Source organism: Heterodontus francisci, chromosome 1 (assembly GCF_036365525.1).
Source record: "Heterodontus francisci isolate sHetFra1 chromosome 1, sHetFra1.hap1, whole genome shotgun sequence".
Taxonomy (NCBI): domain Eukaryota; kingdom Metazoa; phylum Chordata; class Chondrichthyes; order Heterodontiformes; family Heterodontidae; genus Heterodontus; species Heterodontus francisci.
The window spans coordinates 12,798,329-12,815,697 of record NC_090371.1 but is presented as its reverse complement, the minus strand read 5'-3'; the positions used below and the strand labels follow the sequence as shown (position 1 = coordinate 12,815,697).

The 17,369-nt window shown below is 46.5% G+C and overlaps 1 protein-coding gene across 6 annotated transcripts in view; it reads right to left on the bottom strand.

The window, feature by feature from the left end:
* dysf (dysferlin, limb girdle muscular dystrophy 2B (autosomal recessive)) overlaps nt 1-17,369 on the bottom strand; it is a 361,838-nt gene that overhangs the window by 33,221 nt on the left and 311,248 nt on the right. For all 6 annotated transcript variants that reach the window (XM_068028674.1, XM_068028673.1, XM_068028677.1 and 3 more), the window contains 2 exons: nt 16,949-17,091; nt 15,336-15,475 (listed from right to left, as the gene is read on the bottom strand). In XM_068028674.1, coding sequence (XP_067884775.1) covers nt 15,336-15,475; nt 16,949-17,091 — 283 coding nt within the window. The remainder of the gene's footprint in view (nt 1-15,335; nt 15,476-16,948; nt 17,092-17,369) is intronic.

Genomic DNA, 17,369 nt, shown 5'->3' with positions numbered 1-17,369 from the left:
GAGGGTCCTTGAGAGGGTGCAGAGGAGACTTATCAGAATGGTTTCAGAGATGGGGGATTTTCATTACAAGGTTAGGTTGAAAAAGCTGGGTTTGTTTTCCTTAGAACAAAGGAGATTGAGAGGAGATTTAATAGAAGTGTACAAGATTATGACAGGCTTAGATCAGTTAGACAAGGAAAACTGTTCCCATTAACTAACTGGGGAGGGGGACACAGATTGAAGATTTTGTGCAAGTGATGTAGGGGGAATTACTTTTTTAAGCAGCGGGTGGTAATGACCTGGAACTCGCTGCCCATGAGGATGGTGGAAGTTGAGACAATCAATGACTTCAAAAGAAAACTGGATGGGCACTTGAAGGAAATAAACTTGCAGTGCTGTGGGGATCGAGCAGGGTGAGAGACTGACAGGACTGCTCTGTGGGGAGCCGGTATGGACTCAATGAACTGAATGGCTTCCTTCTATGCCGTAAATGACTCTATGAGACATTTATGGAAGTTGCTAGAGAGAAGGTATAAGTCCATGAAGATTGAGAAAGACTTGGAAAGCCTTAAAGAAGGAATCCTAATGAAAAATGTAAAAATAGCAACCCTTCAGGAATAAGGGTCCCATCTGGAAGAACTTAAGTTTGGTAAAATAAGGAACGCTGCAGAAATGGCGGATGATTATGAATTGATCCCCCAAAGCAGTAGTTACAGGCCCCAATTTGGAAACTTCCAGAGAAGTTGGAAAGATAAGAAGGTTGATAATGAGAAGAGATTTGGGGCTGAATTTTATGAGCCCTCCGGCATCGGGGGTCGTGGAAGGGGGACCCGGAAAATTCTTCCGTGAGAGGCCCGCCATGACCTCCGACTCCAAGAAAGCCCTGCTGCATTTTATCGGTGGCGGTAAGGCCTCAGTGCGCACGGCACCCCCCCCCTCCCCCGCTGCTCGGTGGCGGGACCTTCATTTTAATATGCAAATCATATTACAATTAAAGAATAATTACCTACCTGGCAACAAAGACCGTCCCATGCCGATATTCAGACCACCGGCCGGAACTCCCACACCTTCAGAACTCCGTTTGGAGTTCCAAGGCAGCGTGGGGTGGGGGGGGGCGAGGAGTGAAAATTTCAGGGTGGGGGGGGAAGGCGGGAGTAAGGAAAACTGCTCCGATTGGGTGTGGGGATTGTGGGAAGGGGTTGTGGGTCAAAGGTGTTGAAGTGGGGGGGGGAGGGGTGAAAGTTTGGAATTTTAAAAAGCCCTTTAAAAAGGGTGCAGGCGCCTGCGCGGTGGTGTGCTCCCCTGTGTGCTAGTCAGGTCCCTGAAGGTTATAGAGGTTTCGTGTTCAGGGGTATGTGTGCCCGTACTTGTCAGATGAGGCAGGTCGATTGTGCTGCCTGGAGATACAGTGGCAGCCCAGTCATTAATGGTAGCAAAGGATGTAAATTTTCGCCAGGTAGTATAATGAATGGGAATGTCATAGTGCAGGGTATTGAGGAGGTTTTTGTCCATTCCATTGCGTAAGGTTAATTTGCAATGTGATTTAGTCAGTGGTCCGGGAACAATAGGAATTGTCCTGGATTTGCATATCGAAGGGGTGGATTTGTTCCTAGGGAATAATTTAGCTGGGGATGAGATATTGGCATTTCCAGTATTTTTTGTAAAGCCACCTGAGGGTGCTGAAATGCAAGTTTTGCAGCAGGAATTCCCTGGAATATTCCCAGATTATTTAGTAACAGGATCCCAGGCTCATAAGATTAAACAAGATGAGAAAGATTCAGTTGTTGTGGAGAATAAGTCGAGTCTTAGGGTTGGCTGAAATCTTTTTCAAGGATTTGAATGGGAATGATAGTGGAAAAGGCTCCAAGGTTAGCAACGCTGAATTGTTTAGCAGATCCTCTTTGATTGAAGCACAACAGGCAGACCCTGTTGAAGATGTTTGTCTCACACAGCATGTTCTGATGCAGAAGCTGAAAATGTCCCTGAGCATTAATATATTAAGAATGACATTTTCACATGAAAGTGGAGATCTCCCCAGAGGCCCCCTTTTTTAAAATTATTTGCTCATGGGATGTGGGCATTACTGGCTTGGCCAGCATTTATTGCCCATCCCTAATTGTCCTTGAGAAGGTGGTGGTGAGTTGCCTTCTTGAACCGCTGCAGTCCATGTGGGGTAGGTACACTCACAGTGCTGTAAGAAAGAGAGTTCCAAGATTTTGACCCAATGATAGCGAAGGAACGGTGATATAGTTCCAAGTCAGGATGGTGTGTGGCTTGCAGGAGAACTTGCAGGTGGTGGTGTTCCCATGCATCTGTTACCCTTCTCCTTCTAGGTGGTAGAGGTCGTGGGTTTGAAAGGAGCTGTCGAAGGAGCCTTGGTGCATTGCTGCAGTGCATCTTGTAGATGAGGATTGGGCTATAGCTTATCCCCCCCCCGGGGGATTTGAGATTTGCCCATGAGATCCCAGTGGCTTGTCATGTGGGTATTTGAAAGACTCAGACCAGGATAAGGCAGCATTTTTATTGGCCAGGCTTGCATAAAGATGTGGTTGAATTTTGCAGAATTTGCCAAACATGTTAGGTAGGTGGGAAGCCACAGTCTTCGATTAAGCCAGCCCCATCGATACCAGCTTTTGACGAACCGTTTCGTAGTGTTCCTGTGGATTGTGTCAGACCCCTACTCACAACTAAGTCAGGTCTCAAGGTTCCCCTAACCATCATGGATTTGTCCATGAGATTTCCTGAGGTAAAACCTTTAAAAAAGATCACAGCGAGAGTTATAATTGAGGGGTTAATTCCGTTTTTCACTAAATATGGATTGTCAAAAGAAGTTCAGTCGGACCAGGGGTCAAATTTCATGACAGGGATATTTCAAGAGGTCATGAGTAATTTAGGAGTGAAATAGCTCAAATTGTCTGCTTATAACCCACAGTCGCAAGGTGCTTTGGAAAGTATGAATAAGGCTCATTATTTTGAGTATCTTCATGATTGGGATAAGGGGATATAATTTTTTTTATTTGTCACTAGGCACACACCGAATGGGTCCACTGGTTTCAGTCCATTTGAATTGGTCTATGGGTTTAAGATTAGGGGTCACCTTAAACTCATTAAAGAGAGATTATTAGCACTAAAGGCCTGCTTGGGTCTGCAAACGAGACCCGACCCGAGCCCGACAGAACCCCATCCGACCCGAGCCCGACATGGCCTGAGTCCTTCCACTTTTTCCCCGGGCCCAACCCGACCCGACCCGACCCGACCATCAGTTAACCTACCTTCCGTTTATCACTTTGTTCCTTACCTGCACGAGCTTAAAATAACTGTAGCAAAACTGCCTTTAAAGTCCAAAAAGTAAATTAACATTAAAGTCATTTACCTGAGGTGGTGATAGAGCGTGTCCGATCTGGCCCGACCTGACCCGAGCCCGAATGCCGGACCTGGAAGTGTGACCCGAACCGAATCCGACATGTCGTTGGTTCCCGTCGGGTTCGGGTCGGGTAGCAGGCCTTTAATTAGCACGACCCTCTAAGATTATGGGCTGAATCGGCGGTGAGCTATTTAAGCAGCGGGGTGCACGCGCGGGATTTGTCCCGCTAAGCTGCTGTAATATTTAGCGCAGTGGCTCATTTACATGGAGGGGGCGGAGCACCTGCCCCTGATGACGTAGAGGGGGCACTCCGTCCCCATCAACAGTGTCTGGTGCCACCATGCAGGCACCGGCGCCATTTCTAAAGGGCTTCAAGCCCTTCAGGTCAATTTAAATGTTTAAAGGTCCAGGTCAGGAAAAAAAATCAAAACTTTATTGTCAGTTTCAATCCCCTCTCCTACCCCCCCCCCCCACCAATGACAATTCAATCTATATATAGCCCTCTCCCCCAAAATAATTAAAATCTTGATTCCGACCTTCTCCCCCCAAGCTTTCTCCACTTTAACCTTGAACCTCTTCCCACCATCCACTCCACCTAGTTCTTGCCTTTCCCCTCGCTCCTGTTCCCGCCCTGAAAACCTCACTTCTCCCCCCTCCCCAACAGCGTTCCGCCTTGGATCTTCGAATGGAGATCCGAAGGCATGGGACTTCTGGCAACCGGCCGGAATATCGGAACGGAACGGCTGGCAGGACCAGGTAAGTGATTGATTCCTTTATGAACAGAAACTAACATATTTTAATTAGGTCCCCGTCACCGAGCGGCAGAGAAGCCACCCCGAGGCCTCACCACCGTCGGTAATATGGGGCGGGGCCTTCCCAGACTCGAGGCCCATGACGGGCCTCTCCCTGAGGTATTTTCCAGGCCCCCCCACTGCCAAGACCCTTGACGTCGGGGGCTGGTAAAATCCAGCCGGATGTGTCGAAGTTTCGAGAGAGACTCTCAAAAACTGCCGAGAGAGTCAGAAAACATCTCAAGGTTTCTCAGCAAGTGTTGAAACCCCAAGCAGATAGAACAGCTAAGGACGAGTTTTCAGCCTGGAGACCAGGTGTGGACTTTTCTGAGTGCCACAGTGGTCCCGATGGCGGGACCAGAAATTGCCATTACTTCCGCTCCAGCTGCAATTCCCGTTTCCCACGCGATTTTGATTTTAAATTATCTATCCTGTAACGGGCACAGGCGTCATGTGACAGCAGGGGCGGCCTTTCATTGGTGGAACCTGCCGTCACATCAGATTGGAAGTTGGCAAATGTTACACCGCTTTTAAATAAAGGAAGCAGGGAACTACAGGCCTAACCTCAGTTGTTGGGAAATTGCTGGAAGCTATTACTAAGGATGTCTTAACAATGCACATAGAAAAGCACAGTATGATTAGAACAAGTCATCATGACCACAGCCATCTTCCTTTGTGCTAGGTATGACTTCAACCAGCAGAGAGTTTTCCCCCTCATTCCCATTGACTCCAGTCCCGGGGAGCTGATATTCTACATCTCAAAGTGTTGAAAGAGGTAGTTATGGACATAATGGATGCATTGGTGATCATTTTCCAAAATTATAAAGATTCTGGACGGTTCCTGCAGATTGGAAGGTAGCAAATGTCACCTCACTATTTAAAAAGGGAGGGAGAGAGAAAACAGGGAATTACAGATCTGTTACACGCGACCTCTACCAACTCGAAGGACAAGGGCAGCAAATGCAAGGTCCCCTTCAAGTCACACACCATCCTGACTTGGAACTATATCGCCGTTCCTTCACTATCGCTGGGTCAAAATCCTGGAACTCCCTTCCTAACAGCACTGTGGGTGTACCTACCCCACATGGACTGCAGCGGTTCAAGAAGGCAGCTCACCACCACCTTCTCAAGGGCAATTAGGGATGGGCAGTAAATGCTGGCCTGGCCAGCGACACCCACATCCCATGAACGAATAAAAAAAAACAGTCGTTGGAAAAATGCTAGAATCTATTATAAAGGATGTGATAAAAGGACATTTGCACAATAATGATTTGATTGGGCATAGTTAACATGGATTTATGAATGAGAAATCATGTTTGACCAACCTGTTGGGAGTTTTTTGAGGATGTTACTAACAGAATTGATAAAGGGGAGTTGGCGAAAATGGTACACTTGGATTTTCAGAAGGCTTTTGATAAAGTCCCCCACAAGCGGTTGGTTAGCAAAATTAAAGCACATGGGATATGAGGTAATATACTAGAATGGATTAAGAATTGGTTAACAGGCAGAAAGCAGAGGAATAAACGGGTCATTTTCGCATTGGCAGGCCGTGACTTGTGAAGTTCCGCAGGGATCAGTGCTTGGACCCCAGCTGTTCACAATATATATCAATGATTTGGATGTGGGGACCAAATGTAATATCTCCAAGTTCTCAGATGACACAAAACTAGGTGCGAATGTGTGTTAAGAGGAAGACGCAAAGCGGCTTCAAGGGGATTTGGATATACTTAGTGAGTGGGCAAGACATGGCAGATGGAATATAATGTGGAAAAAGGTGAGGTTATCCACTTTGGTAGGAGGAACAGATGTGCAGAGTATTTCTTAAAGAGATTAGAAAGTGTAGATGTTCAAAGGGATCTGGGTGTTCTTGTCAATAAGTCACTGAAAGCTAACATGCAGGTGCAGCAAGCAATTAGGAAGGCTAATGGTATGTTAGCCTTTATTGCAAGAGGATTGGAGTACAGGAGTAGTGAAGTCTTGCTTCAATTGTATAGAATCTTGATTAGACTGTACCTGGAGTACTGTGTGCAGTTTTGGTCCCCTTATCTTATGTAGGATATCATTGCCATAGAGGGAGTGCAACAAAGGTTCACCAGACTTGTTCCTGGGATGTCGGAACTGTCCTATGAAGAGAGATTGGGGAAACTCGGTTTGTATTCTCTGGAGTTTCGAAGAATGAGAGGTGATCTCATTGAAACCTACAAAATACTTAAAGGGATAGACAGGGTAGATGCAGGTAAGATGTTTCCCCTGGTTGAGGAGTCTAGAACCAGGGGACACAATTTCAAAATAAGGGGGAAGCCACTTAGGACAGAGATGAGGAGAAATCTCTTCACTCAGAGGGTTGTGAATCTTTGGAATTCTCTACCCCAGAGAGCTGTGGAAGCTCAGTCATTGAGTATGTTTAAAGCAGAGATTGACAGATTTCTAAACACCAATGACAAAAGGGGATATGAGGATGGTGTGGGAAAAAGGCATTGTAGTGGATGACCAGCCATAATTGTGTTGAATGGCACAGCAGACTCGATGGGCTGAATGGCCTACTCCTTCTCCTATGTTCCTGTGCAAAATTGGATCCACTCTCGGTCATGTTTTGTTTCATCACACATGGATACCTATAGCAGGAGAGCAATGATGTTTGCAAAGCATCTTAGGAAATGTCCAGTGCCCATATCTCATTGGAATTTGAGCCTCCATTCTTCAATGACGGCTGTTTTCCTATTGATGATTAATAACTTTTTCCAATACTGTCATGCCTTACTTTTGCTTTCTACAGTTATAACTTAACACTGCTTGCAGAGCCGTGTAGTCGCATTCATCGTAGCCCCTCAGTGATTTCAAATGCCAATCACATCAAAGTGCAGCCACACTTCGTTAAGACTGCAGTGATGAATAAGACCTCTGGAAAAAGGGAATTCTTGTGGGAAAATTTTATGTTCCTCTTCCCAATGTTCCTTGATGATGTGGCTTATTGCTGGCTGAAATGTGCATTAATAATGTTCTCCCTGATGTCCCTTGCATGTCTCTCCATGGCCCTCATATCGATGACGACCTCATTGTCATTGCTGTCCTCCTCCTCACCCTCTTCATAGACATCCTCATCTGAGGAGGACTGATGTTGCTCCTGTTCTTCCACCTGCAGAATGTTGCCACGTCTAATTGCATGGTTGCGCAAGGCACAGCAGACAACGATTATTCATGACACTCTGTGTGGCGCGTACTGAAGGGCCCCTCTAGACCAGTCAAGGCAGCAGAATCGCATTTTCAGCATGCCAGTCGTGTGTTCAGTATGACTCTAGTGGATGCGTGAGCAGCATTGTACTTCTCTACAGCAGCACTTTGGGGATAACATACAGGTGTCATCAACCATGTACAAAGGGAGTAACCCTTGTTACCTAGGATCCGTCCGTCCACTTCGGCTGGTTCCTTGAAAACTGCTGGCAGCTGGGAATTCCTCAAAATGTAGGAATCATGACAGCTCCCTGGGACAAGTGTGCAAACATGCATGATTTTCCTCCTGTGGTCGCAAACCAGTTCCATGTTTAAAGAGTGGAAGCCTTTGCGATTAACAAAGACAGCAGGCTGGTCCCAGGGAGCTCTAATGGCCACATGAGTGCAGTCGATCACCACTTGCATTCTCGGGAAGCTAGCAATAGCACTGAAGGCTGCAGACCTTGCTGACTGGCTGCCCTAGACTACAGGTAAGTAGATGAAATTATTGGCATGTCGAAAAAGGTCATTGGTCACTTCGTTGATGTAGCTGGGCTTGCAGAATATGAGATGCCCGCGGATCCCTGGAAGGAGCTGCTGGAAAGAAATTGAGTGCAACTGTCACCTTGAGGACAACTGGCATGGGATTCCCATCGAAGCCGAGCTGATGCAAGTAATGCTGCAGGATCCTACAGATTTCTGTGACCTTAGGCATCTCTGGCATTGTCTCTGACATTTGAAGGTAATTTGTCCTTGTCCTGAGGATGCGATGACGTGCCAGTGCCCGTCTTCGATAAGGACTTTCCTGGATGTTATAATTGGGAGCATCTTCACCTTCCTGTTCTACCTGTTGCTAGTGCCCTCGCATCATGAGTTGAGGGAAAAGAGCACTCTTTAGTCTCTTTCTTTGTTCCTCTTCCCATGGTACTAGACAAACTGGTATATGAGACCCATGTCGCTGTGGCTTTTCTGAACAATAAATAAGCAGAGTGCGGCAATTCAGCCCTCTGTTAGCACTGAGCCGAAACATCGAGGCAGTGATCAGCTCCCTTATATCTGCCTCCAAATTGCAGCCAGGAAGAAGACACACCCACTGTCATTTGCCTCCTCCCACTCTCCTTGAGTGTCATTTTCCATTATCATTGGAAAAAATGGTATGCGTGGATTTCAGGGCAAGTCTCCCCACCTTCCAACCTGCTCCTGCAACCTTCCAGCTTGAACCCTTGACCACTACCGTCCTGTCCATATAACCATTGAGCCTCCCCCATTACCGTGCACAGTGTAATCATAAATATATTCATGCCATCCCTCCCCCTGTTCCTACTCCCATCACTATCGACATGCCGACTCTTACCCTTGAAACTCCTTACATCGAACTGACCAACCATTGTTGCTGAGTCCCGTAGCCCTCCATATGAAGCTGTTGACTACCCACCCATTGGTCTTGACCTTCCTCCCACAGAATGCATTTGCCCCCATTGACTGTGACCATTCCCTCTGCTAGCCAGTACCCTCAATTTGTCCCACAGCTCCTTGACGTTGCCAGCACTTATCCATCTCTTTAGGCCCTTGCCAAATATCTTCACACAGTGCTGATCTAATCCACCCACCACCCCCGCAGCTAACAAAATGCATCCTCACCATCAACTTCAACCATTTAACAACCTGGACACTCCACTCCACCCTCCTCTGTACATCCAGGCACCCAATTACCCCAACCATTCCTCCCTACTAATCTGACCTACCTCCCCCCCCCATGTTGCCCCGCCTATGCCTTCACTGCCATCCCCCGAGATGATTCACCCTTGCTGGTGCCGAACCTGGAGGCAAACATCCATTCCAATGCTGGTGTTATTTTGGCAGATGAGTTAAAGAGAGACGAGCACAGTCCTGAGACACAACTGCACAAATCCGACTGCTGCACGCCATGGACTACTTTCTCGACCCACCACCCATTGAGGCCCTTCAGTGGGCAATTAATGCCCAAATAAGGGCTTCATTCCATCCCCACCAGTATTAGCCTAGGGGCAGGCGGGCCTGTCGCCAAGCAGGGAAGATGCCAAGCAATCCCATGCGGGTTGCTTGCCAGCTCCGGGGCAGGGGGTGGGTGGGGTGTTCCTTCGATCAAAGCCGATCAGTACCTGATCGGGGAACTCGGTGTCGGGGGGTGGGGGGGGCCCGCTGAGAGCTACATCCCTGCCCTTGCTTCCGAACTCCCTCCCCCACGACCTCTACACCACAAAACCAATGACTCACCTGTGTTCTGGATCCCTCGACAATCCTAGGCCACAGTGGCACAGCTCAGGAAAGGAGCAGCCGGCTTCAGATTGGCCAGCAGCTCTCAACGGGCGGGACTTCCGTTGCCAGGGTGTTTAACCCTGGGGAAGGCCTACCGCTGTTCACTTACGTGCCTAATTGGCAATGTGGAGGCAACGCGGTGCTCTCGTGGGCTCTTCAGTTGGTGGCCGAGACCCCCGTCGCCTACATAAATACCCCTGCACCTTTCTGAAGGGCGATGTCCATCATTGCCTTCTGGCTGGGTGCAGTCCCAGCAGTGGCCACCACTCCCGGTGACGCTGTTGGGACTGCTGGTCCTCTGATTGGCTGGCAGCTCTTGGAGGCGGGACTTCCTGCCTCAGAGTGGCGGCGGTCCCAACCAAGGCCAAATAAAGGATAGGGCCACACAAAATTGCAGCGTGGCTTCCAGGCGCAGCAGAGGCTGGCTCGCCCCCAAATTTTCAGCTGGTGTGTAGGGCCACTGATTCTACGTAAAAGTCCGGCCACTATGAGCGTTAACATTGTCAGTCAGTAAATCTATGCCAAATGACAGAAAAGGAAATTAAGGGCAGTGTTATTTTTAATGACTGGATAAAGGAGGAGAGACTGAGAACTCTCAGACTGAACAGCCTACAATGAAACTGGCAAACATTGCAATATTAGAAAATCTAAATACAGTTCTACACTATCTGAACATCATAAAAGCGACATAGCTGAGCTGTTAAGAGTAAATACAGAGGAGAATTGCGATAAAATACAGGGCGACACTTATGGAATAGGCAAATGAACATCAATACAGGTCAGTGTGAGGTAACAGCTTTTGGTAGGAAGAATAAGGCAACCACATACTCCTTGAAAAATGCCGAAATGAGGTAGAGGAACAGAGTAATCTGGGAGTACAGGTGCACAAATCACTAAAAGTAGCAATAAAAACAAGAAATACTGGAACCACTCAGCAGGTCTTGGCAGCATCTGTGGAAAGAGAAGCAGAGTTAACGTTTCGGGTCAGTGACCCTTCATCGGAAGGGTCCGAAGAAGGGTCACTGACCCGAAACGTTAACTCTGCTTCTCTTTCCACAGATGCTGCCAGACCTGCTGAGTGGTTCCAGCATTTCTTGTTTTTATTTCTGTTTCCAGCATCCGCAGTATTTTGCTTTTACTAAAAGTAGCAATGTAGGTTAATAAGGCTGTAAAAAACAAACACAACCCTGGGGAATAAAAACCCCATGGGAAAAGTGCTCCAACCATGGCTAACAAGAGAAATTAAAGATAGTATTACATTAAAGGAAAAGGCTTATAAGTAAACCTGAGGTTGTGAGGAAATGTTGTCAGACTGGACTTGTTTTCACTGGAGTTTAGAAGAGTGAGCGGAGACTTGATTGAAGTTTATAAAATCCTGAACGGTCTTGACAGGGTGGATGTGGAAAGGATGTTTCCTCTTGTGGGTGAGTCCAGAACTAGGGGGCACTGTTTTAAAATTAGGGGGTCACCCTTTTAGGACAGAGATGAGGAGAATTTTTTTCTCTCAGAGGATTGTGCGACTTTAGCATTCTCTGCCTGGTGGAGGTAATGGAGGCGGGGTCATTGAATATTTTTGAGGTGGAGACAGATAGATTCTTGTTAGGAAACGGAATCAAAGATTATCAGGGGTAGCTGGGAGTGTGGAATTCGAGACAAAAACAGATCAGCCACGATCTTATTAAATGGCTGAGCAGGCTCGATGGGCCGAATGGCCTACTTCTGCTCCTAATTTGTATGGTCGTATGGTCTTTGGCAGGATCTTAGAATTCAGCAAAGGATGACCAAGAAATTAATAATGAAAGAGAAAAGAGAATGAGTGTAAACCAGCAAGAGAGATAAAAACAGACTGTAAAAGTTTTGATAGGTATGTAAAAGGAAGAGATTAGTGAAACTAAACTTGGGCCCATTAGAGGCAGAGATGGGTGAAATTATAATGGGGAATAAGAAAATTGCAGAGACATTAAACAAATACTTTGTAACTGTAGAAGACACAAAAAGCATTCCAGAACTAGTGGGGAACCAAAGGTCTAGTGAAAATGAGAAACTTAAAGAAATTAGTATTATTAAAAGTTAGTAGTGGAGAAATGAATGGGACTAAAAGCCAACAATCCCCTGGACCTGATGGCCTACACCCTAGGGTTTTAAAAGAGGTAGCTACAGAGATAATGGATGCAATGGTTTTGTTCTTCCAGAATTCTCGAGATTCTAGAACTGGCCCCATGGATTCAAAAAAGGAGGGAGAGAGAATTGGGAATGATAGGCCAGTTAGCCTGGCATCAGTGGGAGGGAAAATGTGAGAATCTATTATTAGGCACATAGTAACAGAGCACTTTGAAATTTAACAAGGATTTACGAAAGGGAAATTGTGTTTGACAAATCTGTTAAGAATTTTTGAGGATGCAGCTAGCAGGGTAGATAAGGGAAAACCAGTGGATGTAGTATATTTGGACTTTCAAAAAGCATTCAATAAAATGCCACACAAAAGGATAATACACAAAATTAGGGCTCCTGGCATTGGGGGGTAATACATTAACGTGGATTAAAGATTCATTAATAGCAGAAAACAAAAAGCAGGAATAAACGGGTCATTTAGAGGGTGGCAGGCTGTAACTAAAAGGGTAGTGCAAGGATCAGTACTTGGGCCTCAGCGATTTACAATCTATATTAATGACTTAGATGAGGAAGCTGAGTGGAATATATCCATGTTGGCGGAAGATGCAAAGCTGGGTGGGAAAGCAAGTGGTGAGGAGAACACAAATAGGCTGCAAAAGGATATAGACAGGTTAAGTGAGTGGGCAAGAACATGATAGATGAAATATAAAGTGGGGAATTGTGAAGTTATCCATTTGGTTGGAAACATATAAATGCAGAATACTTTTTTAAAGAAGGGAAACATGCAAGCACAGCAAGCAATTAGGAAACCAAATGGTACATTAGCCTTTATCACAAAGGGATTGTATAGGGCCTTGGTGAGATCACACCTGGAGTACTGTCTACAGTGTTAGTCTCGTACCTAAGGAAGGATTATAGTTGCCCTAGAGGGAGTACAATGAAGGTTCATTAGACTGGGTCCTGGGTTGAGAAAATTGTCCTAATAGAAAAGATTGAGCAGACTAGGCTTATATTCCCTAGAATTTAGAAGACTGTAAGGTGATTTCTTTGAAACATATAAAATTCTTAAGGGGCTTGATAGGATATGTACGGAGAAAATGTTTCTTCTCACTGGCGAATCTACAATACAGGGACACAGTTTCAGAATAAAGGGTCAGACATTTAGGACTGAGATGAGGAGAAATTTCTTCACTCAACGGGTTGCACACCTTTGCATTTCTTGGTGCATGGCTGCAGTGCATCTTGTAGATGGTACACACTGCTGCCGCAGTGTGGAGGGAGTGAATGTTTGTGGATGGGGTGCCCCATGAGGAATGCATGGGTTCAAGAAGGCAGCTCACCACCGCCTTCTCAAGGGAAATTAGGGATGGGCGACATGATAGAGGTTTACAAAGTTATGAGCAGCATGGACAGAGTGGATAGTCAGAAGCTTTTTCCCAGGGTGGAAGAGTCAGTTACTAGGGGACACAGGTTTAATGTGCGAGGGGCAAAGTTTAGAGGGGATGTGCGAGGCAAGTTCTTTACACAGAGGGTGGTGAGTGCCTGGAACTTGCCGCCGGGGGAGGTGATGGAAGCAGGTACAATAGCGACATTTAAGAGGCATCTTGACAAATACATGAATAGGATGGGAATAGAGGGATACGGTCCCCGGAAGTGCAGAAGGTTTTAGTTTAGGCAGGCATCAAGATCGGTGCAGGTTTGGAGGGCCGAATGGCCTGTTCCTGTGCTGTACTGTTCTTTGTTCTTTGTTCTACCCCAGACAGTAACGGATACTAAAATAAAAGCAAAATACTGCGGATACTGGAAATCTGAAATAAAAACAGAAAGTGCTGGAAATACTCAGCAGGGTCTGGCAGCACCTGTGGAGAGAGAAGCAGAGTTAACGTTTCAGGTCAGTGACCTTTCGACAGAACCCAATTCTGCTTCTCTCTCCACAGATGCTGCCAGACCTGCTGAGTATTTCCAGCACCTTCTGTTTTTAGTTATGGATGCTCAGTCATTGAGTATATGCAAGAAAGCGGTTGATAGATTTTTAGCACTAAGGAAATGAAGGGATATGGGGATTGTACTTTTTATTCTTTCATGGGATGTGGGCATCGCCGGCAAGGCCAGCATTTGTTGCCCACCCCTAATTGCCCTTGAACGGAGTGACTTGCTGGGCCATTTCAGAGGGCAGTTAAGAGTCAACCACATTGCTGTGGTTCTGGAGTCACATGGAAAGGTTGGCAGATCTCCTTCCTTCAAGGACATTTGTGAACCAGATGGGTGTTTTTGACAATCAATGATAGCTTCATGGCACCGTTACTGAGATTCAATTAATTAATAAAAAAAATCTGGAATTTAAATTCCACCAGCTGCTGTGGTGGGATTCAAATTCCCCCTGTTATCTGGGTTACTAGTCCAGTGACATTACCAGTATACCACCATCCCCCACAGGGCTGCTGAAAGGTGGAGTTGAGATAGCCATGATCTTACTGAATGGTGGAGCCCTACACTGCAATTTAAAATTCAAAGGGACATTGTTTTTAAAAAATAAAATAACTTGATCCTGACCCACAAAGAACCATAGAATTAATTACCTGCCCTCTCCCCACTCCCCAGAACACTTACCTGGTGCACCTGACCTCCCTCCCCCAAAGTTCATATGTATTCAACTTTACCCCTCCCCACTATCCCCTAGACCAATTAAATTATTCTGACGCTGCTCCCCCCACCACACAGAGAAATTTACCTGATTCCCCTTCCCCACCAGTGTTCCACCGCGGATCTCCGGACAGAGATCCGGAGGCGTGGGATTGCTGGCCACCGGCACCAATATCGCACCGGGACAGATGGCGGGAGCGGCTAAGTAATTTATTCCTTCATTTGCATTTTTTTAATATGCAGATTTGGCTCCCATCGCTGAGTGACAGCATGGCTGCCACGAGTCTTTGCCGCCGTCAGCAATATCGGGCTGGGCCTTCCCAGCTTCTGGCCAGAGGCATTTTCCAACTCCCCCGCCACAAACCCCGATGTTGAGGGGGCTGTAAAATCCAGCCCCTGGAGTGGGATTTGAACCCACAACTGACAGAGCCGTGGCTGATACACTGAGTCATTAAACTACATCAAAACTCACAAGCTGTACACAATACTAGGGCGAAGGTTTTACTGTTACTGTAACATGTACTTTTAAAAATAAAGGCATTTTTGCAGATCATTCATGAAAGACCAACTTATCTGGAGCCCTGAGAGAATTTTATTTATAAAAAACGTTTAGTGTACAAAGAACAGTACAGCACAGGAACAGGCCATTCAGCCCTCCAAGCCTGCGCCGATCTGTAGTTTAATGTTTGATTGCTGAAAGCATAAAGTACGGGGTGAAAGGTTATTGAGGGTAGGTGGGAATGTGGAGTTAAGGTTAAAATCATATCAGCCATGATCTTGTTGAATGGCGGAGCAGGCTCGAGAGGCCGAGTGGCCTACTCCTGCTCCTAATTCATATGTTCGTATATTCGTATTTTGACATACACAGCTTTGTGTTGCCATGTGTGATGAGTTTCACTCATGCAGCGAGATATTTATTCAAAAAAATCCTGACTTACTTGCTCGATGCCAGGCTGGAGTGGGCTGAATAAAGCCCTGGTCTCCACATGCTCTGGAACCAGGCCCTGTTTGCGAAGTACATACAAAGCCAAGCGCTCATCGGGGGGTCCAAGGTGTGTGGAAAGTGGCGTTCCATCCTCTAAAATGAAAAGGAACAGTCAACCAGTCATCCAGAACAAGGTGAGTTCAGCATTATGCACAACAACAATATATCAAGGCAGCATTTGACCGAGTATGGCATCAAGGATCCCTGGTAAAACTGGAGTCAATGGGAATCAGAGGGAAGACTCTCCACTGGTTGGAAAGCGCAAAGGAAGATGGTTGTGGTTGTTGGTGGTCAATCATTTCAGCTCCAGGACATCACTGCAGGAGTTCCTCAGGGTAGTGTCCTAGGCCCAACAATCTTCAACTGCTTCATCAATGACCTTCCTTCAATCATAAAGTCAGAAGTGGGGATGTTCGCTGATGATTGCACAATGTTCAGCACCACTTGCGACTCCTCAGATGCTAAAGCAGTCTGTGTAGAAATGCAGCAAGACCTGGACAATATTCAGGCTTGGGCAGATAAGTGGCAAGTAACATATGCGCCACACAAGTGCCAAGCAATGCCCATCTCAAACAAGAGAGAAGTAACCATCTCCCCTTGACGTTCAATGGCGTTACGATGCCTGAATCCCCCACTATCAACATCCTGGGGTTACCATTGACCAGAAACTGAACTGGAGTAGCCATATAAATACCGTGGCTACAAGAGCAGGTCAGAGTCTAGGAATCCTGAGGCGAGTAACTCACCTCCTGACTCGTCAAAGCCTGTCCACCATCTACAAGGCACAAGTCAGGAGTGTGATGGAATACTCTCCACTTGCCAGGATGGGTGCAGCTCCAATGACACTCAAGAAGCTCGACACCATCCAGGACAAAGCAGCTCGCTTGATTTTTTTTTTATCCCTTCACAGGATGTGGGCGTCGCTGGCTATGCCAGCATTTATTGCCCATCCCTAATTTCCCTTGAGAAGGTGGTGGTGAGCTTCCTTCTTGAACCCATGCGTTCCTCATGGGGCACCCCATCCACAAACATTCACTCCCTCCACCACCAACGCACAGTGGCAGCAGTGTGTACCATCTACAAGATGCACTGCAGCCATGCACCAAGGCTCCTGAGACAGCACCTTCCAAACCCGCGACCTCTACCAACTAGAAGGACAAGGGCAGCAAATACATAGGAACACCACCACCTGCAAGTTCCCCTCCAAGTCACACACCATCCTAACTTGGAACTATATCGCCGTTCCTTCACTGTCGCTGGGTCAAAATCCTGGAACTCCCTTCCTAACAGCACTGTATGTGTACCTACCCCACATGGACTGCAGCGGTTCAAGAAGGCAGCTCACCATCACCTTCTCAAGGGCAATTAGGGATGGGCAATAAATGCTGGTCTAGCCAGCGACACCCACATCCCATGAACAAATAACAAACAGTATACGGTGGAAAATAAAAACAGAAATGCTGGAAATACTCAGCAGGTCTGGCAGCATCTGTGGAGAGAGAAGCAGAGTTAACGTTTCAGGTCTGTGACATTTCATCAGAGAAAAGTGAGAGAAAATATACATACCGAAATCTGACAGAAGGAATTGCTCCCCTCTGAAAGTGATTTTATTCTCCTTGCACACAGGGAGCTTGCAGCCATGTCTCTGTGCATAGATGTGAAGGCGCTGGCTTGGTCTGAGCTGGTCACGCCATCGGTTTGGTCCTGATCTGAAAAAGCCACAAACCCTCTATTATAACCATTGGGTCCATAATATTGGTGCAATATTGAAGCTTGAGAGAGGTTAGATTCATTCGGATGCTACCAGTTTTGATGAAATACAGTTGGATGGAATTTAGGAGAAAGTCCTTTCCCCAGAGAGTGGTGAGAGCGTGGGACTCACTACCACAAGAAAGAGTTGAGGTGAGTAGTATCAATGCATTTAAGGGAAAGTTAGGTAAGTACACAAAGGAGAAAGGAATAGAAGGTCCTGCTGGTGGGGTTAGAT